At 40.4% G+C, this 24,517-nt stretch overlaps 1 protein-coding gene across 3 annotated transcripts in view; it reads right to left on the bottom strand.

Annotated features, from left to right (window-relative positions):
* Positions 1-24,517, bottom strand: part of ASAP1 (ArfGAP with SH3 domain, ankyrin repeat and PH domain 1) — a 161,401-nt gene that overhangs the window by 107,649 nt on the left and 29,235 nt on the right. For 2 of the 3 annotated variants that reach the window (XM_049827698.1, XM_049827688.1), the window contains exon 3: positions 22,843-22,972. In XM_049827698.1, coding sequence (XP_049683655.1) covers positions 22,843-22,972 — 130 coding nt within the window. Of the gene's footprint in view, positions 1-22,842; positions 22,973-23,586; positions 23,709-24,517 lie in introns of those variants that run through there. The other variant, XM_049827708.1, reaches the window with a different exon arrangement.

The raw sequence follows: 24,517 nt of genomic DNA on the forward strand, positions 1-24,517 counted from the left end.
CAGTAAATCCTATTCATTAAGAAACAGAAAAAATTACACACAGGAAGGCTAGTGAGAATCCCTAGAAGACATGACTTCTCTTAGACAACCTACGGTATCTCAGTGGTATCACTGGTTGAAAACAACTGTTCTCAGCTGCTGCAGTGGTGCCGTGTAACCTATTAAGGTCAGCCTGAGTCACAACATGATTACAGAGATAGGAATCTCATTTATTTATCAACCTTCAAACAGCAATCCTCCTATCAATCACACAAAGTAACCTTGGTACAGGTGTCTCATCTGCTGGCCTTAAGCTGAAACCTGGTAACTTCCTATATGTATTACGTAGATGTTTCATTAATATTATTTTAATAGTCTGACCTTCTGTGCAGGTTGCTTTCTCTATTTCAGTTTCTTTTAATCTGTTTAGTAAGCATGCATGACACCTGATTGTAGTACCAGCCTACCCACACTATTTGATACAGAAGTTTACTCTGTGAAGACTAGAGAGGTTTAAATATATCGAGACTGGGGAACACAGCAAAAAGCAAGTATGATACAAATCTTTGCAAGCTAAAAATAAAGTAAGTTTCCATTTGCCATAAGTGATGGCTTGCAAGGAATAACTTCTCTTTTTCTTCCTAAGCAGTAATTTAGTTTAAATATGACATCAAATGTAAAGTTCTGCTAATTTGATGAAGAGTCATCTCTTAAAACTGTGAAATGATTCCATTAGCCTTAAAAAACAAATATTTATTTAAAATTACCTGAAAGCCAAACACTGAAATACTCAGAACATAAACAGGAAATAAAATTAACTTACAATTTACTGTCTATCATAATAAAAAAAACAAACACAGACCATGACATCAAGACTGTAATATGTTAAGTACTGGCTTTAATGACCATATGGGGATAACCTATCCATTCAAATGCAACTTTAATACTAACATGCTGTTTAAAAAAAATTAGTCCTTTGTATAAAACAAAAAGAACACCAATATCAAACAAAACAAACCAAACCCCTCCATTTTCCCTTGCATTAAATTTAATCCCATAGAAGTCAGAAAACCAAATTTTCTAAAGCCTAGGACCTTCTCTGGGAAAGAAAAGTTAAATAAGAAACCTTAACATTTACAGGAGAAAGACGACGACTGCAGTTTGCAAAAGAAACAAAAAAAACAACTGGATAAAGTAAATACTGCCTGGCACAGAAACAGAACTACTCCCTAATGAACATCAAAGGTCCCCAAAACCCCTGTGCTCTCAGTACCTTCAGGCCCCAAAAAAATTCCTAGTTAAATCTAATGATACATTTTGCTATCTCTGTAACGAAAAGAAGAAACAAGAAGAGGAGAGCTACATGCTGAAGATAGCACGGAAGCATATTACCCCACCATGCATGAAGAACTTCGTCTCCCTTTTCAGCCCTTTTCCCTTTTTCTTCTCCCAGAACTGCATCATCTTGCATTTCCAGCACAATGCCACTTGTGGGGCAGATGTCTTTTGGGGCGGGGGGGTTGGTTCACACTTAGAAACTGGCAACCAAAACATTCAGCTCAGGAAACAAATATTCTACTAGAAAAGAACTACAAATGTCCAGTCAACAGGAATAAAAGCAAGGAGAGACAAGCAATCTCATTCTTCAGCAGCAAGAGCCAAGGAACTAGCCCTTGGTACTGTACCATCCAGTGCTGCCCGCTCCCAATTGTAGGCATAGAAGCAGGTCAAGAAAAGCAGGCTGGGGAAGAAGCGCAGTAGCAAACGCCCCTCCTGCTGTACACACAACTGTCACTGGCTAAAGGGGAATTGTATAAAACCAGCATAGTGGTTCACCTACTGTTTGATATAAAGATCGAAACAAAAAAAGTCTTGGTTAACAAGTTCAGTTTGGAGGACTACTCCCTTTACTTCTTCCATGTCTACTACACAAGTGACCAAAAGAAAGTGGTAAGAAAAGCAACCCCAAAGGCAGTATGAAAAACCAAAGTTACCCTTTTCTTTGACTAACAGTGTAACTAACAGCAGTTGACTGCATATTGTTAAATCCTGAACTGATCACCTCCACTTGAAGTTTGGTAATCTGACCTTTCTCCCTGATCAGCCCCATTCAGGAGAGGAGCGGAGAAGGTACATTCTTCCTGTCGAGAAGCAGAACTTCACACCACCAATGCCACGTACACAGCCAATGTCACAACTTCTCTTGCAGTGCATGCAAGAAAGTTTCCATTTCCTGCACAGGCACTCGTGCGGTTAATGCAAGCTCCAGCAGTGCAAAGACTGCCTGACAGTAATGTACTGAGGTAAGAAGAGAAGGAAAAAAAGCTGCCAAAATCTTCTCAGCAAAGACACAAAGATGACATTGTAAAAAATAAAGGGTTTTGGTTTATTTTTAATTTAACTCATCCAAGTAGGTAAGAGAAAAGCAGTAACACTGTGAACCTTACCCCTCATTTTACTAAATGGATTGCCCCGTTTAAGTACTATTCATTTCTTTCAAGTAAGCATCTGCCCAATTCTCAGATGACATAAGAAAGCACTTAAGACCATTTTCTCTGTAGCAGGATATTCCAATATTAGCTTCCCCACAGAAGTGCTGCCTAATTTTCCAAAGGGAAAGAAGGAAGTTTCCTGACATTTGAACATGAGCTCAACAGACATGGACAACGCATGGAAAGCATGTTCACCGATCCCATTTGCTAGTGGGTGTCAGAACCTCTTCAAATAAATGATAAAAGGAAATTTAGATGCTGATGTCTTCAGCATATTTCTAAGCTAAAGTTCTTCCATAAGCATTCCAGTCTTGCACATGGTTTTAGCAGAGTCCAGCTGGTCAAAAAGATCTTTTTTCTTTAAAATGTATTAGCATGGGCATTATTAATCCAATTGTAACAGTTTATTTGGAAACACGCAAACTTTTTGAAAGTACATTAAAATTAAGCTTAACATGAGATGGTCTCCTGCTGAAACACTGTAAATATTTAGTTGTTCCAAAATAGTATTGTCATATAACTTTCAATACTACAGTGTTTCAGCAAGATATGTTGAAGGCAATCTTCTCCCATTCTCCCTGATATACAACTTCATATCTTTGACAATAATATTTTAAGTGATTGTACCTAAGTAAATGGCTGTCATTTCAGAAACATATCTTTTCAGAAAGACCACAATGACAGAAGAGCCAGTAAAGGAGATTACTAAAAGAAGACATCCTTCAACAAGTTGAAGTCATGGGCAAATGAGGAAATTGCACAAGTACTCAACAAATTATATGTAAAAATCACATAACAGGAGATTTATAGTAACAATTTTTCTAATTGTATAAAAACTAGTATATTTTTCAAAAACATTCACAGCAAAAAGCTTGTCTTATTTCTGCTGTGTACCTCCTCTCTCATTCACATGCGTCAAACCAACAAAGAAACTGACAAAGCATGAGGAGAGGAGGTAAAAAAATAACCCAAATCATGAATTTTATAAAGAGATCTCTCAAGATCCAAGTCATTTAGTAAACTACATCCACTTTTTGGTAGACAAATGGGTTTGCTGGCAACTATTTTGACACAGTCTATCTGAATTTCCAAAAAGATCTAACAATATTCAACACCAAAGGTTCTTGGAAAAAAATAAGCTGACACAACATGAGGGGAAACCATTCTTCTGGAGCAGCAACTGTTTAAAAAGAAAGGAAATACGAATAAACTGTCAGCTTTGTCATTCAGAAGTCAAGGAAGCAGCTCTATCATCTGTGCAGCTCAATGTATTCATACATTATCTAGAAAAGGATGTGAATGGTAAAGTGACAAAGTTTGCTGGTGATACAAGCTGTTCAAGTAAGAAAAATGAAAACTAAATGTGGAGAGTACAGGTAACTTCACAAATACTAACTCTCCATTAAGACCACAGATGAAAAAAATCAATTTATACATAAACATAAAGCAACACACCCAGGAAAAAACACTTCTGTAAATGTATATATATAATGTGAGTCTCTGAATCCCCCATTACCAGGATAGGCAAAAACATGCTGCAATTTTAAGAGATGTTTTCCTGAACTATTGCTTGAATATTCAGGAACTACCAGCACAAACCATAATGCTGCATGTAATCCGGGATGGAGTAAAAGCAGCACAAAGGGCATCATTATACCAAGATGCAAGTTCATAGTACATCTACATTTTGTTCTCTGTATCTCAAAACAGTAAAAAAGGGATAAAGGAAGGCAACTAAGTTGACCTCAACTAGGGAAATATTTCCTAAGAGAGGTGGAGTTAAACATACTTATGCCACAATTCTTCAACCTCAAGAAAAAATGATTAATGTAGAACAAGACAGGTCTACAGTCTGTAAGGAATTGAAGGAATGCACAGGGAATGATTACTTATTTTCTCAAACTGTTAAAACTAGGGACATCAAATTAAATCATCAGGATGCAGGCTTCATTTAAAAATCTGCTTTTTACTCTAAACGTCACCTAGGTAAGCTGCAAAATTTAGGTTTCCATGGATGCTAACAAATTCTTTCTGAACTCACACAATTAATGAGAGGGATATCCAAGACATATGTGTATTTAATAGTTCATCACCTTCAGCTCAGAAAATTTCTGAGCTGCAAATTGTAGGGATAGTATCACAGCAAGTTTCCCTGTTCTTAATGTTCTCCCCAAGACAGCTGCTATTGATCACTGACTGTTAAAAGGTAGGATACAGGGTTAGGTGAACTTGTGGTTTGACCAAATGTGATGGTAGTTTCTGGTGGGAAAAAAATGACAACCTAGAAAACTTTTGAGAATATCTTGTGCAAATAAACTTTTTACTGTTTCAACCATAGCACACAATTCAACTACGTTTCTCAACCCACACAATGTGTTTAAATTCCTACCAATTCATCGTTCTTGTTTCTTAATACAGATGGTCATCGTCACATAAGCCAGGGAGTTTGAGAAGCTTTAAGTTAAAGCAGTTACAAAAATGAGTAACAGAATAAAAGTTATAACTAGTACAATTTAGAAAGGCATACATTGTCTTTCAGAACAAACTACCCAGCAAACCAGAATCTACCAAGTTGTTATTCACAACTTTATTTCTGCAAAATAAAAGCACTTTTATAGAAAGGGTTATTAGGAGAGTCTTTCGGAGATCTTACTACAAGCACTAAAGCATTTAAAAGCCTTTCACACAGATTTGGTATCAGTCAACATCAGGCCACTCAAGACAGGACAAGACACGAGGTACAACAGAAAGGTGAAAAGCTGGGTGGAAAGCGTGAACACCAACGTAAAACTAAGACAGCAAAAGAAAGGATTTTTCTCCTTGTAAGAATTTAACTTTTCTACTGGGTAGCAAATATACTTAAATAAATCTTGCAAGTAAATCTTGTATCTGTAAGTAAATTGTTTACTATGGGCTACAAATTAGTACCATCCAAATGTTCTGTTCAAATTCAGAGCAGAAATTCATATAACTTCATTAGAAGGTACTGCTCAAGTTTAATACTGCTGAATTTTTTAAATATCACTTCCTCTTTCCTCAGCTGAAATTAAAAAGTTTTCTGCCTCCAACGTTCTGGAGCAATAACATGAAGCTTCAGCTCATTAAGCACTAAACTGTATCTGGTCCCCAGCAGTCCCTGGAACATGATCATAATCTTTCATCATGTACCTTTTGCTTTATATTTCTTCATGCAGCTCATGCAATTTTTTGGAAAGCAACGTCCAAGACAGCATAACCCGTTACATCAATACAGCATACGCACTTTAGGACCACATCAGTTTGTCTGCCTTTGACCTGTCATTCTCCTGTCTGCATTTTTGTTTTTCTAGACAAACTGTCTTTTCATTTCAGCTAACATGTTTGCCTATTCCATTTTGTCAACTCTTTCTTTTAAAAGAAAAAAAAAGAAAAAAATGTTTCAAAGGCTGCAAATTCGATGGGGCAGAACAGTAGATCCAAACCAGGTTGTAGAGGCCAACTACAACATACGCACTTGACCACATTTACTTTTAGCAACAAAGTAGGAAGTAGGGCTTCTTCAAACGCAACTGAAAGCTTCCTAGGAATGCTCCAAATGGATCTGAACATTAATCCACAAAATCAAAGTCCAACACAAATAAACCCATTGATTACTGTAGGCTCAAACAGGCTTCCAATGCAGTTCAATAAACCAAAGCACTTGAATCTGATCTAGTTGAAGTTGTCCCTCCCTGCTCATTGCAGAGGGGTTGGACAAGGGGTTGGCCTTTAAATGTCTCTTCCAACACAAACAGTTCTATGATTCTATACCACCCTAAACTGATTGACTGTCTTTAAGTTTCAGGAGAGAAGTAATATGCTTGGGGCAACACTTACTCTTTACACACCAGCTTGATTCAAATGAAATGCCTACATTGCTGAAGAAAAAGCACCATTTCTCTACATGCTACATTTGCCTTGCTTAGTGGGCCAGAAACCATAGCACAAAGAGAAAAGAAGCAGGTCCATTCACACAACAGTTTTGTACTGAGGCATGCGTATATTTTTCATACTGATGTGCGTGTATATACCCTCACACGTAGCGTAGAGCAGTAAGATTAATAGAGAACACAGAAGCCTGATTACAGGCTCCATTCACGTCTTAATTCTTACTGCATGTAAGACACACACCTCTCTCTACTGCGTCACTAAGTGATCATGTGTCTCTATAACCTTTTATTTTAACTTATCCCGGTCCATCTTGTACAAAGGCTGCATGGTGCTCAATCAATGAACTGCTTTTTAAAGCATTTTCAGTCTACTGTGATCATACACTTCTAGGCTTGCATTCTTTTTCTTTCCTATTACATCCACATGCTATTTAAAACTCTGCTCTGAAAACATAAATATTAAATTTCCTCTTGCAGTTTTATGAGACTACTATAATCTCAGAGCTTAACAATATGAATGAATTTGCCTGGACCCCTGTCAAAAACAGTAAAATGAAAGATTAGGGTTAAAATCTTCCATTAATGTTGAGTGCCCAGGACACAAGCATTTTACAAAATTTTGTATGTTAAATGAATACATTCAGTTGTCTTCAGGTGGAGACCTCAACACACTCTACATTCAACTAGACCACTCAACTTCAAGGCAAACTCTCAGAAGTTATGAAATCTCAATTACTGGTCACCTGAAAAATGAGTTGTTTACATTACTTTTCTAATATCTCAGGCGAATTCATTAACCAGACAGGGACAAAACCTACTTCTCTAGCATTCAACTGACAGATCTTCATTTCTTTTTCCTGCAATTACTCATTTCTCATACAGGTTTTGAAGCCAGACAGGAAATAACACCAAAAACTCTTACAGCTTGTATAAGCAATAGTTAAAAATCCACACTATCAAAACCTAGTGTTCTATACATTTAGTTCATCTAGAATCATTTTAGGAGTGATCTAATCTTTATTTAAAAATTCTCAATCATGGTCAAGCTGTAACTTCCTTTGTAAATTCTTCCAACAGAAGCACCAGAAACTCCATGTGGTGGAGTTATTCAGCAGGTTAGTAGGACAGTCCATGTCCACGTTAACTGGGAAGTCCTCTAAGCACTGCACTTCACTCTCCGATGCTCAGGAATCACAAACAGATACCATGTTTCTTGCACCTAATATGTTCTCTACAGGTGCATCCACTTATTTTTAGAACCTCAAGCAAAGCTCTAGCTCTACTTCACACTACTTTATGATGAAAAAGCTCAGGTTTTCTTCCTCTACCACAGATTACAGGATTGTTTCAGAATTAGAGATTCATATGGCAACTTGATGACAGATATTCTGAAATGCCCTGTTGAGTAAGTCATGACAGCCTTCTGGTTTAACTTTTGGCAAACAAAGGTCCAGCCTGCATGTATACAATGGGCAAAATCATTCTGTCAGAGAAGAGACATCCATCCAAATATCTTTGTATACATTGTACATGTGCTTTCAGCACACTACAACTACCAGCAGAATATCATTGCTCCATCCAGTAGTTCAGCCTTGTAGTTTGACTCACAAATCAATGATCTCGTACTAATCCCCACGTCAGTCAGTTTCCTGGGTTTACAGTATGAACTATGCTCTGCACCTAGCTAGATTGCCTGTATTTACTCTCATTTCCCTTTGCTTTTCTCAAGGCAAACACACACACAGTGTTTCAAAGAAATAGTTGTATTGCTGTAAAAATAATCACACTATGCAATGCTCACTGCAAAACAAACAAGTCAGTTTTAATAAATACTTCTACATGTCAATTTTATTGTATAATTATCTTAGCATAGCAGTACACACATCTGGACCCAATGAATAGCACCATTACTTGCAGGAACAAGTTATATGACACGAAGCAATAAAGGTGACAGAAAAAAATAAGGTAGGACAGCTCTTTATTGTTACCATCTAAAGACAGCAACGGAGAGCAAAAAATAAATCCAATAAAATTGAAAAGGAATACACAGAAAGGCAGATAATTACTTTATTTGTAACCAGGTTTGGCCTTCCACACAAACATTTAAACTATAGAAAAGTGTCCAAGAATTTTGTAAGATTCAAAGAGACATTAGTTGCTTCCATATATAGAATATGCGCAATATTCACTAATTCAATTTAAAGGAAGCTGCTTTGCTGCAACTTGTTGCCCAATTAAATCAGATGAGAAAAACAGGAAGCTATACTAAACTACAGATGAGTTCAGCAAATAGGCTAGGCTTTGCTGAAGTAAAGCAACACTGTCACAGATATTTTAACCAGAAAGTACCATACCCATGGACAAAAATATTTTTGAAGAACCTATCCTAGACATGGTGGAACAAAGCAAGCAAGGAAGCATTTGAAGTTCAAACGAAGTGGGGAGACAAGGAAGGGCAAGCAGTGAATTTTAGGGTTTAAATCAGTAGCATCTATCACAAACACCTTCATGACCCTGCAAAGTGTCAGCAAAGAAAAAAATTGCACTTCTCATGTTTTCTCTGCCAGTTTAAACAAGGTATCCTTCCAAGCACTCCCTGTGAAAGCAACACTAGCTTGGCAACAGAACCGCCACCAGAGGACTATAAACATTTTTAAAAGGGAGGTTTTAGAGAGAACTAGCACCTCTTTCCCTATAACTGTACTAGTGAACAGACAGTATTTTGGGCATTCAAACTTCTGCAGGTGACCCTACCCCAAAAGATGTTACTTCCCTTGTATGCTTAAATCACATCAGCTACGTAACACCATCATTTTTTCCAAATCTGCAGACAGACAGCCCAGCTATCGTAACACTGAAAACTAATTTAAGTAGGTCTTCACATCAAAGAGCCTCTGTAGGCTTCTTTCATCCCTCCCAGAAGAGGCTACAAGGCAGGGGAAAACAAAACAAAATGAACAACAAAAAAAAAACCCACCCCAAAAAAATGACACCAGTGCAGGTGCTGCAGACATGACAATATACTAAAAACTGTAAAATATATCCCTCTGCCTCAAAGATCAAAGTAATTTTTCACAGATCAACTCATAAATGCATAATTTTGGGAAGGCCTCATATGAAGAACAATTTGCAAAAGAAATCAAAGCATCATTTGCAAGGTTAGGAAAATGGAGCATGCAAGACCAGTTCTATAGTAAAAACAAACAACTTTGCCAAAATATTCAAGGCAACTTAATTCAACTTTCTCTTTAGTTATATTCATTGCCTGTTATACCAAGTTCCATCTTAATGACTAACACGGATAGTATAAACACTCTTCTAGGATAAGAGTTTGGATTAAACAACAGACATAGTCAGGATATCCCACTTGAATTGTCATAGCATCATCACTCAGTTTCACAATTTTCCCCATAATTCTGACATGTAGTGAGGGAAGAAAAATACAAACACAAAACACAAGCAACAAGAATGTCAGTATATCTTACATTTAAGGTACCTCCTTAAAACTTCTTTGCTAAAAGTCACCCATTCCTGCCGATTTCAAAAACACTTACCATCAGCATTGTACATTACATTATTAAGAACACAGGAATGGACCATCATGGTCCTGCATGCTTACAGCGTGGCACAGGTTGGCACAGAGTTTGCATGTTCTACTACACTCGACAGACCACTTTTCTTGAGTTCCCAGACAACATCCTCAGCACAGAAGTGCTTGCTCAATGTGTCAAGGGACTTGAATTTCCCAGACCCATTCCAGCATCATTCAACTTTTTTAAAATTCAACAGTTTCATAAACTGACACTTAACAAATAGTTTTTGAAGGTTGTAAACAGACATTGTCATCACTGAACAAAAGCATTCAAATTTTTTTTAATATCACTGTTACATTTTTCTAACAGTTGTCTTCACTTCCTTCATACACATTGGACAAAACAACAGCTCAACTACTTTCATAGTATTGTACTTTCAAGACAATGACATTGACATATAGAAGTATTTATTAGAACAGTCTTGTTTGTTTTGCAGTGAACATCACGTTCACGTACCTTCATTGTGACATACCTTCATGTCATCTACCTTGACTTCTATAAGGCCTTTGATATGGTCCCACACAACATCCTTGTCACTACATTGGAGAGATAGGTGTCTGATGGATGGACTACTCGATGCATAAGGAATTGGGTGGATGACTGCATCCAAAGACTTTGAATCAATGGCTCAATGTCCAAGTGAAGATCAGTAATGAGTGGTGTCCCTCAGGGGCCCATATTGAGACTAGTATTGTTCAGTATCTTCATTAATGACACAGTAGGATTCAGTGCACCTGCAGCAAGCGTGCAGATGACACCAAGCTGAGTGGTGCAGTTGATACACTTAAGGGAAGGGATGCCATCCAGAGGTATCTTGACAGGCTTGAGGAGTGGGACCACATGAACTTCATGAATTTCAACAAGGCCAAGTGCAAGGTCGTGCACCTTGGGTCTGGGCAATCCCCAGCAGCAAGAGACTGGAGTATGAATGGATTGAGAGCAGCCCTGCGGAGGAGGACTTGAGGATACTGGTGGACAAAACAAACAAACAAAAAAAACCAACCAAACAACAAAAAAACCCACAAAAAAAACCACAAAACTGGACATGACCGAGCAATGTGCACTTGCAGCCCAAAAAGCCAACTGTATCCTGGGCTGCATAAAAAGAAGTGTGGCCAGGAGGTCAAGCAAGATGATTCTCACCCTCTACTCTGCTCTCGTAAGACCCTGTCTGGAGTTCTGCATCCAGCTCTGCGGGCCCTAGCACAAAACATAGGCCTGTAAAACAGGTCCTGAGGAGGGCCACAGAAGTGGTCAGGGGAACCACTGGAACACCTCTCCTATGAAGAAAGGGCGAGAGAGCTGGGAGAAGAGAAGGCTTTGGGGAGACCTTACTGCAGCCTTTCAATACTGAAATGGGGTTTATAAGATGGAGAGAGACTTTTTACCAGGGCCTGTAGTGACAGGGCAAGGCACAACAGTTTTAAACTGAAAGAGGGTAGATTTACATTGGAGATAAGGAAGATTTTTTTTTTTTTTTTTTACAATGAGGTTGGTAAGGCACTAGAACAGGTTAACCAGAAAAGTTGCAGATGCCCCATCATTGGAAGTGTTCAAAGTCAGGCTGGACAGGGCTTTGAAAAACCTGATCTAGTGGAAGATGTCCCTGTCCAGGGCAGGGGGGTCGCATTAGACGACCTTTAAAGGTCCCTTCCAAACCAAACCATACTAGGATTACTAGCAAGCAGTGCTACTAAATGCTACATAGTGCTACCTGCCACCTTCATGACTAAGAACTACCAAAACCAGCTCTACAAAAACACCGTGCAATCCAAATTTGAGTACAGCAAAAAGCATCACTTTTCCAGAAGATGTGTAATAACCTAAATATTGCTTGGGCAAAAATAGTTTTCATTAACTAAAACCTGAAGTATCTCAGAAATCCAAGTTTCTACACCTAGCGGTAACACGACAGTCTCCTTCTAAGATGACCTGAACACAACAAAACCAAATTCTGTTGATAGCATCAAAAGCATACACACTGAGATTTAAACACTGAAACACTTTCTCAGCAATATGCTCAACATGAAAATTTTTGAATTCTAAAATAGATGTAAATAATTAAAATACAATGTGAAACTTTGACATATATCTATCAGGAGCAGAGCATAACCAAAATGTTAAGTGAGTTTCATGTACTCATTAAGGGTTTTCTGTCTTGTTTTAAAGAAACAAGCCAACCCTGAACTAGTTTGAGACTTGCTGCTCTAGCTGGATGCACAGAAGTCTCTGGGGCCCAATGGGATTCATCCCAGGGTACTGAAAGAGCTGGCCAATGTCATTGCAGGACCTCTCTCCATTATTTTTCAAGGGTCTTGGGAGTCTGGAGAGGTCCCAGTCAACTGGAAGCCAGCAAATGTCCCAATTTTCAAGAAGGATAAGAAGGAAGACCCTGGTAATGACAGGCCTGTCAGCCTCACTTCAGTGCCTGGTAAAATTATGAAGAAGATTGTTTGGGAGTTATTGAAAAACAGTTGAGACAATGCAGTCATTGGTCATAGCCAGAATGGGTTCAAGAGGGGGAAGTCCTGCTTAACCAACTTAATGTCCTGTCATAACAAGGTCATCCATCTAGTTGACCAAGGGAAGCCAGTGGATGTGGTGGTTTTAGATTTTAGCAAAGCTTTTGATACTGTCTCTCACAGTATCCTTCTGGATAAAATGTCCAGCACATGGCTAGACAACTCCATAACATGTTGGGTGAGCAACTGGCTGATGGGTCAGGCTCAAAGAGTTTTAGTCCATGGGGTTACCATCAGGCTGGCAGCCAGTCACCAGTGGGGTGCCCCAGGGCTCAATTTTAGGGCCAGTGCTCTTTAATCTTGTTATAAATGAACTGGACACAGGAATTTAATGTACATTAAGTTTGCCAACGATACTAGCTAGGACGACCTGTGGACCCCCCTGAGGGCAGAGAGGCCTTACAAAGAGATCTGGAAAGACTAGAGAGCTGGGCAATCACCAACCGTATGAAATTTAACAAGAGCAAGTGCCAGATTCTCCACCTGGGACAGGGTAATCCTGGTTATGCATACGAACTGCGGGACAAGAGGCTGGAGAGCTGCCCCACTGAAAGAGATCTGGGGGTTTGGGTTGGTGGCAAGTTGAATATGAGTCAACAGCGTGCCCTGGCAGCCAAAAGGACCAACCATGTCCTATGGTGCAGAAAGCACAGCACAGCTAGCCAGTCAGGGGAGGTGATTGTCCCACTCCACACTGCACTGGCGCAGCACCAGCTCAAGTGCTGCATGCAGTTTTGGACACCTCAGTATAAGAAGGACAAACTATTAGAGTGTGCCCAGAGCAAGGCGACCAAGATGGTGAAAGGCCTCAAGGACAAGACTTATGAGGAGCAGCTGAGGTCACTTGGTTTGTTCATCTTGGAGAAGAGAAGGCTGAGGGGTGACCTCATTGCAGTCTACAACCTCCTCAAGGAGGTCAGTGGAGGGGGATGTGCTGATCTCCTCTCTCTGGTGACCAGTGATAGGACACAAGAAAATGGAATAAAGCTGAATCAGGGGAAGTTCAGGTTGGACATTAGGAAAAGGTTCTTCACCAAAAGGGCGGTCAGCCACTGGAACAGGCTCCGCAGGGAAGTGGTCATGGCACCAAGCCTGTCAGAGTTCAGGGAACACCTGGATGACACTGTTAGTCATATGGTTTAGTTTTAGGTAGTCCTGCGAGAAGCAGGGAGTTGGACTCTGTGATTCTGATGGGTCCCTTTCAAGTTGAGATATTCTGTGATTCTATGAAATGAAGTCTTAAGAATATAACCAGAATATGATATCTAAATCCTAGCAGTTTCATAACAAGCCATAACCCTCCTGGCAAACAAAACTTGCTACATTTTATTCCTTTTTGCTCCCCTAAGAAGTTTTTCTGAAGTGCTATGGAAAAGACTAAGTTTCATATCAAGAACACTTCAAGTATATTTCCCTCTTTGATCCTAAATTCTTGCTTTGTGAATCCAAAAATCAGAAGGTAATTTACCTGAAAAGTAAACTATAATACAAAAGGAAAGGCAATTAGTGTACTAAATGGAAGATGGGAACTCTAGAATTCAAATTTCAGATCATCTTCCTCATAGAAGTAAAGTTAATCCAGCAGAGACATACTTAAACTGTAACAGTTATCACTCTGCAGAATAAATTAGCTGACTTTCTAGATGTGGAGGTTGATCATTTGAAAAGAACTATATATTTGTCAAACACTCAGTAACTATTCAAACTATTCTTAAAAATCATACAAAAGCCCAAATTTGATAACTTTCTGAAATACAGATTTGTAAATATGTGAGTAGTATCCCATTAACTCTATTAAAGAAGTCTTCCACTGAAGGAAAAAAAATTATCAACTTTGCTTACATCAATTTTATTAGGTTTAAATGTGCTGGTTTTCCAAGAATAAGCTCAGTATAAACTTTTACCTGAAAACACAAAAAACACATTCATGAAACTAAATAACCACTTTACTCTGTCATCATATCTTCTTAAAGATTAAATTATGCAGTCCAAACAATTTTAAGAAGGACTACAGTCAAATGGAGTTTTGAATGTCTCTGTGGACAGAGGTTCCACAGTCTCTCCAGGTACCTGTTCATCAGACTCATAGTTCAAAATGAACAAAAAAAAAAAACCCCAAAGTAGTAATAATAATACCACTACCACCACAAACACCTCCCCAAAAAAACAACCTCAAATCTAATCAGAATATTTGCCTTATCAGTTTCCTCTCCCTGCATACTTAAAGCAAGTAGTATGACCTTCCCTTAGCCTCTCTTCTAAGGTTGAAGAAATCCACTTTCCCCTCCTTAAGTGATGTGCTCTAGGCCCCTAATCATCTTGGTGATCCTCACCTGGACTTGTGACAGTATGCAATTTCTTTCATGTATTGGTGAACCCCAAACATAGTACTCCAGATGTGGCCCCACAATTGCTGAATAGAGGGGAAGAACCACTATTTTCTGGCTGTACTCTTACTAATGCAGCCCAGTATGTGGCTGGCTTTCATCACTGCCAACCCACATTCAACTTGTCATCCACCTGAGTCCAAGGTCCTTTCCTGGAAACCCGTCTTCCAGCCAGCCTGTACTACTGCACGGGACTACTCCTTCCCTGCCACAGGATTTCACATTTCTCTTCACTGAGCCCCAAAAGGCTCCTCCTGTCAAGCCATTTCTCCAGGACCCACTGAATGGTGACTGCCTGCCAGCATATTGAGCAACTTGGTATCACCCAAATACACTTGCTGAGATCACACTCCAGCTTATCAACCAGACAATTAAAAGACACCAAATAGTACTGGCCCCAAAATAGAGCCTGGAAGAATGCCACTTGCCATCTGCTACCAGCTGGACTTTGCTTGACTGACCACTACCCTCTGGGCTTGGCAACCCAGTCAATGTCCCACCCACCCTGCAGGTCACTTATCTGGTCCATCTCTCACTAACCTGTATAGAAGGCTACCAGAGCAAACCACATCAAAGGTTGCAGTCCTACAGACTTTTATTTTACTGAAAGTTATCTCCAGCATCATACTAGATTTTTAGTTCTTGGGCAAGGAAAAAAACAACAAAAGAAAATAACTCTATTGGTATCGTAAGTATCTATTTCTGCACCATAAAGACTTCTATACTTCTCCTGAAAATAAACGTAACAAGGATAAAACAAGTAAGGTGAAGATAGAGTTGGCTATTAAAAAGAAAGAAAAAGCATACACCCTGTGGCTTAACCATAGTAACAACACAACTTCAGGCCTGTCCTTTCACCAGTGAGCAAGAAACAAGGACGCTGTGTGTGCTCCCAAGTGCACGTGTATGTGTATAAAGGGGGAAATGGGATCCCAACAGTTTTGTTGCTTTTTCACAAGAGCATTAAGTTTCCCATAATCAGCAGTCAAACCCACTGTCCTCAAAAATCTTAGTTGTCACAATGCTTATACAAAACCTCAGCATTAGCCCACTGGTATTTAAAACTAAATATATATAAACACAGATCAATACTGTCTCTTTAGAAATATAAAATAACTGTTTGCTGCATTTCTCAGCAGGGAGTATACATACTTTAAGCTGTACTCCTTCAGGAAAGGAAACTTGTGCTATTATCTCAGGTGTTTTCCTTCACGCTCACCAGTAAACTTTAGGCCTCTTGGCCAGTATCAATCAAACTTGACAGAACAGTCTCTAAGAGAAGTACCGTGCCACATGCTATTAACTGGATTCTGAAAAGTTTCCCATGAAATATAAAAATATACTATTGGTTTAGGGCACTTTTTTTAGAACATGCTTATATTGTCTACCTCTGCACCTGAAACAATACTAATAATTAGCATTCTTGGCTTGAGTCTGCCTAATGATTTTATTGCAAGGTACTGCTCCATTCAAAATAAGATGTTATGATCTTTCTTACAGTACTGCTCTCTAAATTTGTTTCACATCTGTTTTTAAAAATTATTAACAAACTCCTTCATTGGAGTGAGAAAAATACTGGAAATTAAATCAACCAACCTAATTCTGTTCTGAATCTTACATCTGCAGTCTTTCAGTGACACCCTGCTGGATTACAAACATGGTTTTGTGGGTTGTTCCGTGCCCCCCCCCCCCCCTTTTTTTTCTTCAGACAGCTTTTTCCCTTTTATTGCTTTTTAACAACATAAGATATCTCCACAGGACTCCAATCTAAACACTAAAACCAACTTTAAGTCATGTCACTTTAAGCGTCTCTCTCTTCTCCATCAGAGCCCAAGTTCCCATGACTACATGGTACACACTCTGTCAGGATTTATCTGAACGGCATACTGAACAGAGCACACCAAAAAGCACTTTCACAGTTTCCTAACTGATGAGCAAATATGAAGAAGCCTGTTAGAAGTTCAAAACAAGAAGCAGTACTTCTCTAAAAACCATACGAGCTACCAAAAAGCAGCAAGTACTTTCAAAAATGTGCCTAAAACAAATACAAGTTCTCAAAAGGCAAAGCTAATTAATCTGAGATGACTGAAACTTTGAGCTACTAGTGAATATTTTTGGGGGTTTCCTCACATCAGTCACATTTAGGCAAAAGGAGATTGCTTGATTATTACAACCAAATGTTTTGGCTACTACCAAATGAAGTGTAAAACGTATACTAAATGAGTAAGTATTGTAGCATGTAAATGTAAAAGCAGCCTCAACTGCATTTTTATGAAACATGGTCTTGTAAATACAGGACATTGCTGTCAAGTCTCCTGCACCACATTTTCAGTATCGTGATCAGGAGCCACCCATGAGCTGTCACTGTGGCCTCTGTATTTTAGAATGCTCATGTACCCATTTCTACGTCTTTGGTGCAATTTGCCATTCAGTGTAAAAACAGTAATAATTATCTTGAGTTTTATTTACTAGACAAAGAAACTTTTCTTATCTGGTTTTTTTTTTTTTTTTTTTTTTTTAGGATGGTCTGCTACCAAAAGCATATTTCTCTGAAAACTGAAGATTGCTTGTAGCCTGTTACATAAGAACCAGCTTCTAAGTACAAAGCTTTCTATGATGCAAGATTGTTTCTGACTGCCCTAAGTGACTGGTTACAAGGTTAAAAAAGGCTGGTTTTAAGTCTAGTGCTGCTGGAGTTGCCTGGATTCCACCTCAAAAAATAAAAATCTATTTTAATTAAAAAAAATAAACAAGGATAAAAAATAGGATGTTACGATTTACCTATTGTAATTACGTAGAGGTGATGCTTCAAGGGAAATGAAGTGATAGAAACGACAGAAAAATTTCTTTCTCTTCAGACACACATACAAAATAGATCTTACCGGTTTTCACAGTCCAGGCTAATGAACAAAGTCTGTACGTATTGCCAACAAACACAAAAAGTTGATTTAGAATGGAAATGCTCCTGTTCTCTTGCATGATTTCACCTGCCTCACTTGACAGAATACTTTGTAGCTGGAAAATGATCTTGTGGTAGAAAAGTGTCTGAAATCACTGTAGATTAAGTGACTGTATAGCAGCTTCAGTGCTGCATAAGTTTCTACAAAATCATAAGGAGGAAAAACCCTGTCCCTTTACCTTGTCCCAAAAGTCCTTCCCCCAGCACAATAAAAAAAATTCACAGAAACTGAAGCATAAAGGGAAAGTTACATATAGGAAACTGTGAAAATGATTCATACAGAACATACTTTCAAAGAAAATTTTAAAAAAGGCGAAACAAACAAGAAAAACCCCATACTCTCCCCTTTCCCATTTCTAATCTTAGATAAGTGTCCATGACACAACGAAGAACATTAAGAAATCTTCCCCTTTCAAGTTATGTTAGATTACACCAGACTTGCACCGAGAACAACAAAATTTATGTTAGGCTAAGCAGGAGCCAGTCATTCTTTCACTGATGTAGCACGCACACATCTGTTACAGGATCAGTCTAGACCAACAGACCTCTAAGCTCCAGCAGATCAGCATAGTGAGAAACAAAATGAGCAACAGCCATCGCAGGAATGGTGGTTTGGGTTGGTTTTTTTTTAATTTAAAAAAAAAAACCCAAACATATCTACAGCCATATTTCATTGCACTCATCAGTTAAATATTTCTTTAAAAAAGGATGCGTGACAAGTTCTAATTGTCCGAAAGCACATTTTGAGTTTTCAACTTCTCATTGAAGAGCAAAAGAAAGAAAGAAATAACATTAGTCATTAACGATGCTCAAGTATTACAAAAGTATAACAGTAAAACAGGCATCGGAAACAACTGCAGCTATTCTGTACTGTATCATCAGCTTCTAACTGTCCCTTCTTATCTACCAGCCTGCCTAAAGGGAATTTAAAAATGTAAGCTTAACCTCTGTATCTCAAGAAAGTCCTGCAAAACATCTGCTGCTTTAGGAGAAAGTCTCAGAACTGCCTGGTCATGATAACTGAGTTATCCCTTGAGTGCAAAGATGTCCTTTCAGCTGGAGCTGGGACACAGCGGAATGGTAATCAAGACGGTCTTGTGGTGATCCCACATGTGCAGTACTTATTCTCAGAACAGATGTCATCATTCCCTAAAAATTCCAGCTAGCTCACACAGTAATACTAACTCAAGGATTAAAATCAACTCTTCAAAATCTATTTGAGTAACACAAATCATGGAGCTACTGTGGATATAAAAGCATGTCTGGTCAGAACAAAGCAGAGGCCGTATTTTAAGACACTGTATCAGTAATCTGTCTATACCATCTTCAGATTTCAACTTTTTTTTTTTTATATAAAGTAATTAACCACCCATCTACATGTGTAATAATCCACCTCTTTGAATATTATAAAAATCTTCTCCCAGTTTCATGCAGAAATATGAAGTTAAAGATGTTTTCTTTGCATGAATGTAACATTATGCTGAAGAAATCAACACAGAAAGGAGTAGAGATTGTAAATTCTCTTAAACTAAACCTAGACTACAATACAATGGGTTTGTTCCTTCAAAGCACTACTTTAGCAGTAGAATTGACCTTAAAAATTGTGTTTACTGATGGCCATTAGATAACACTCATGCTTTAAAAAAAATTATTATTAAAAAAAATCTTGCAGTTCTTTGTACAAGATGCCTAAGCACAACTAGAAAGATGACAGGGTATTTTGGGGGGGGGGGGGGTGTCTGTTGTGACTGAATGACAAAGAAAATTCAAAAGTTTCAGTAGTTTAAAGAACATAGCATGAAACCTTTCTAGTCACACTGCTACACAGCAGCATGTACTTACTATTTTCTCCTTCGATAATATTACAACAGATTTAAATTAAGTTTGGGTATTGGGGGGGTGGTTTTGCCTTTTTTTTTTTTTTTTTTTTTTTTAAATAAGCCAAACACACAGAAGTCCTTTGGAGAATACCTCCTAGGACTCTGATTTTTTGAGGTATGCCTTTATATTTTGTTGTGCTTTCCACTAAAAACTTACCAAATGCAAAGTCATCAGAATCAGTAAAAATGCTTGGTCTGATTTTTCATCTGAAACTTGTTCCCACATTGCATCTAATTGGATCCAAAGTCTCCTCTGAAAAGAATTTTAGTTTTAATAGGAAAAGAGCCACAACTAGAAGAAAATATGTATCAATGCATCCAGCTGAACTAACTGCACTTCTACTGGAGGACAACCAAGTGAAAAACCCAGCAATTGAGTCCATCATCTACCTTATTATTTCAGAAAACTTGTTAATTGTGATTAAGGAACAGCAAATTCACCATTCTGTAATACCTTCACAGAACCGATAGAAACACAGACACAAACACACACACAAAACAGTCTATTTCTTTTTTGTCACGTTCTTTATGAAAAGGTTGTTCTGATCTAACCACTGAGCTGAACTATTGTAGGAATTATACCACACCGAGAGGCTATGAAACAGATCTAACTTTTGTTAAATCTGTTTAATTTCCCTACCATTTCTGTTCAGAAAAGTATTTATTATTTAAATTATTTATTTAAAATAAAGAAAATAATTAGTTTATCCACAAACCAACTTAAAGTCACTGAGGTAGGTGCAGGTTGTGTTGAATTAAGTTAGCTTTAACATAATGACTTAAGCTACTTCAGGCTGCAGCACCGTAACAGCACAGAGCTTGACACTGCCTGCAAAAGCTCAGTGAGGGCTCCAACCCACATGCAACACTTAAGTTAAAAATCAAACAGCTGCAAGGATGGGATCATCCCCTTTGCCTTAATATAGTGGGCTCAAAATTGAAGTTCAGGAGCTGCTTGAAGAGCTCTTCAGTCATCCACGATGCACGGACAATAGCAGAGGTAATAAGAGCTACGTAACAGTCACTTCAACCATTCAGTCTCAATCGCCTGCTTCATATGAATCACAGCCTTAGGTAAGCAGATGTATAGAAAACAACCTAGCTTTAAAGTAGCAGCAGCAGAACTGCGCATGCAAGCTACAACTACAATAAAGACACACAGTAAAAGACTGGAGCACTTTGCCTGCCAGATTCTGACCATCTGTATCTCCTCATGCAAATTAATAAAAACAAATTTGGGAGAGTTGCAGATTTTTTGCAGTATGTAATAGCAGAGCATATTTATATCTTGTTTCCCATCAAATAAAGCTTTTTTATATTTACAGATAATAAAAAAATAATACAAAACAAGTCCAGAATCAATTTAAACTGCAAACAGTTTAAAGAGGGAACATAAAATAGTTATACAAACAAAAGAAACTCAAGAAATGTACTAGAAGCACCCACTATTCTCTATTCCTCTGATTTACTGCTGTCAAATCAGACTTAACTTTGAAAATACACACAATCCACACAAATGGTGCAGAACTCTGTATTTATCTTCTACATTTGGGTTTTCTTTGGACAGGCATTCCCACGCTCAGATTGTACTGATGTATCTCCCAAACCATGAAAGCATTATACTGTATTCTTACCCTAGAAGTCACCAGAGATGGCAGAATACATATTTTTACTTAACTCTATGAATGCTGTCAACTGCACTAATAAGCATACCAATGGCTGTACCTATTCTACATAGTTAAGACCAAGGGGCAGCAATACTGTCAAACACAAAACAGAACAGGTTGATTTCTGACAGATCTATAAGCAACCATGGCTTAGTCACACGAGAAAAGAAGCAGTTACAGTTAACAGGGAAGTTACAGAAGTTAATCTAGGTTACATAATAAAAATAAAATATATAATTTTAAATGCAATATTACAATTACTCTCTTACCTAGCCAGTTACTGTAAACAAAAGCACTGCTAAAATTTTGAACATAGTTTTTTCACTAAGCCAACATTAACTAATTTTAATCCTATGGAATTATATTTTCCATACCCAAGACTATCAGGACAACGCCATGATTAATACTCTTTCCTTGCATACCAAATGCTTTGCTCATGCCAACACATTCAGCAAAACTAAAGAGAATCTATTAAATCCATCTCCTAGATACGTGCTGGCTCCTGAAGAACTGACAAATACTTGATGAACTAAGCGTATAACCCAAAACAACAAACTGCAATCTATGAAACAACGGCAAAAAACTCCTTTCTTTCAGCATCATTACGCTAGTACCTTCAACCAAGTGCAGGGCAAGAGAAGAGCCATACACTGTCTTGTTTTAAAGTCGTTTGGAAGGCATTTCCTCATAACTGCTGACCTAGTCCATAGGAAATCACACTTAAACCTCAAATAGGAAGCAGTGGACTGATACCCCATAGAAACCAGCTGTGGTAGTTTACCTGTTTTCACACTCCTATCTCTTGATAGTGAAGCAGGATGAACATTTAAATGACGCTCATAATAAGCATTAAAAAACCCCAACACTGAGGCTTCAAGGTTGAGATGCCGAGACTGTCTAATCACTTCTGCTGCATTGTTTTGCTCCTCTCCTTCCACCACTTATTTTGTTTTCCATATTATTTTCCTCATTCCACGTTCACCCCTTCCATCCTTACCTCATTGCTTAAATGAAATCTCCCTTGGCAGGTTTCTGCAGTCAGAGTTCTGCACTGACTTGATCTAACGAGTGGCTGGGGAAAACCTCTGCTAACACTCCCAAACAAAACTCAACCTTCATCTTCCCTCTAAAAATCCCAACATTCACACTTTTTTCTACTGCAACAACCACCAACACCAAAACCACCAAGAAGTACAACAGTAATATTTCAGTTCAGGCAACTGCTTTACGCACTAATCTTTAAGACGCCAGGGCAGGAAAGCTTTCCGTAACTAGCTCAACACAAGAGCAAAGTCCCACAATTAAAAGACCAGATTACATGCATACCAATGCCTCTAGCTCCCGTGGATTTGGGCGGGTGGTACTGCCCCGTCCCTGATGCTCTTTCTCAAAGACCACAAAAAAAAAAAAGGAAAAAAAAAAAAAAGGGGGGGGGGGGGGCGGGGGATGATTTACCTCTTCCAGGAGTGTGACCGTATTTCTGCAGTTCTGCAGCCGGGTGGTGAAGCTGGAGGTGGTCGGGGAGTTGTAATCCTCTGTGGTCTCGGCGATGAACTCCGACACGGTGATCTGGTCCGGCATGATCCTACCCCACCGGTAAAGCCCAGAAGGAGCCGAGGACACAGATCCGGGGGAGAGGAAGCCAAGTTGTTTGTTGTTTTTTGTTTTTTTTTGGGGGGGGGGGGGGAGGGGGGAGTAGAGGAGAAAACAAGAAAAGGGGGGGAAACAAAACAAAACAACAACAACAACAAAAAAAAAAGCAGAGGGAAGATGTTAACAGCCAGCAGAGACCCGCAGCATCAAAGCAGCGGAGCCGCAGAGAGAGGCTGGGGCTTCGCCCTCCGCATCCAGCCTCCTCCCGGCCGCCCCCTCCTCCTCCTCCTCTCCCCGGGCAGGAGGTGAAGGGGGGAGAGGGCCCCCCCCCCCCCACGGCACCCCTCGCCCCGCGCCGCTCGGCCCCGCCGGTGGGGAGCGCTCCCTCGGCTGACCGCGGCCCCCCGACGGCTGCGGGGACGGGGCCGCCTCTGAGGAGCCCGGCCCCGCCGCCGGCGCTGAGGTGAGGGGAGGGGAAGGGGAGCGGCGCCCGCCAGCCCCCACCCCGCCGAGCTCAGCCCCTTTCCCCACCCGCCGCCGACCCCTCCTCACGCCCCTCGCCGCCGGCGCCGCTCGCTCCCGCCCGCCGCCGAGTTGAGCACTAACTTGTGCGGGCTCCGGCGGCGCCCCCCGGCCGGGGGGGTGGGGGTGGTGGGAGTGGGGGGTGGGGGTAAGGAGAGGAGGGAAGGGCCGGGGGCGGCGGCGGCGGCGGCGGCTGGCCGGGGCTGGCGGGGGCTCCCGCCGCCGCTGACAGTCACCCGGTGACTGACACGCGCTGCCCAGCGCCCGCCCGCAGCCGTTACGTGGGCCAACGAGGAAGTGCTCTGCGCAGGCGCCGAAGCCCGCCTGGCCTCCCCCCCCCCACCCCTTCACCCGGCGGCACCGCCCCCTCCCCCGGCCTCGCGCGCGCGCGCGCGCCCCCCCCCCCCCCCCCTCCTCCTCTCCCCTTCCCTTCCCTCTCCCCTCCCCGCCCCGCCCCCGCGGGGGGTGCCTCGCGCCGGGGCGCGCGCGGGGGCTGCGGCGCGGGGGAGGCGCGGAGCCGGCGGGGGGGGGGGGGGGGGGGCGGGTTGGTGGTGGTGGTGGTGCTGCGCCTCTTTTTTTTATTTCCTTTTTTGTTTGTTTGTTTGTTATAAAAAGGCTTCTTGGTGGAAGCGTACAAGGTCGGGGGGTGCCGGGTACGCTCCAAGGGCAAGTCGGCGGGTGTCTTTTTTTGTTGTTGTTGTGTGGGTTTTTTTTTGGTTTGTTTGTTTTTCCTTTTCCTTCTTTAAGTCCATCCCAGCCGGTCGAAGCCCCTTTGCGTCAAGCCCTTTGCGCTGCGAGCTCTCTGCGATGTAAAGCGTGAAGATTTCTTACAGCCGCTGCTGATAAAGTCATCGCTCCAAGCAATCTGCCTCTATAAATTTTTACCCTCCTTACACCCGGGGAATTTTTAAGAAGTCCTGCCGTGTCCCAGTGACACCCTTGAAGCTGCTGGTGCTGATTCGTGCTACTAATTCCGCTCCCGAGCCTTCTCGAAAGAGAAGGGGAGAGGGATATC

The sequence above is a fragment of the Accipiter gentilis genome, chromosome 2, assembly GCF_929443795.1.
Source record: "Accipiter gentilis chromosome 2, bAccGen1.1, whole genome shotgun sequence".
In the NCBI taxonomy this organism is placed as follows: domain Eukaryota; kingdom Metazoa; phylum Chordata; class Aves; order Accipitriformes; family Accipitridae; genus Astur; species Astur gentilis.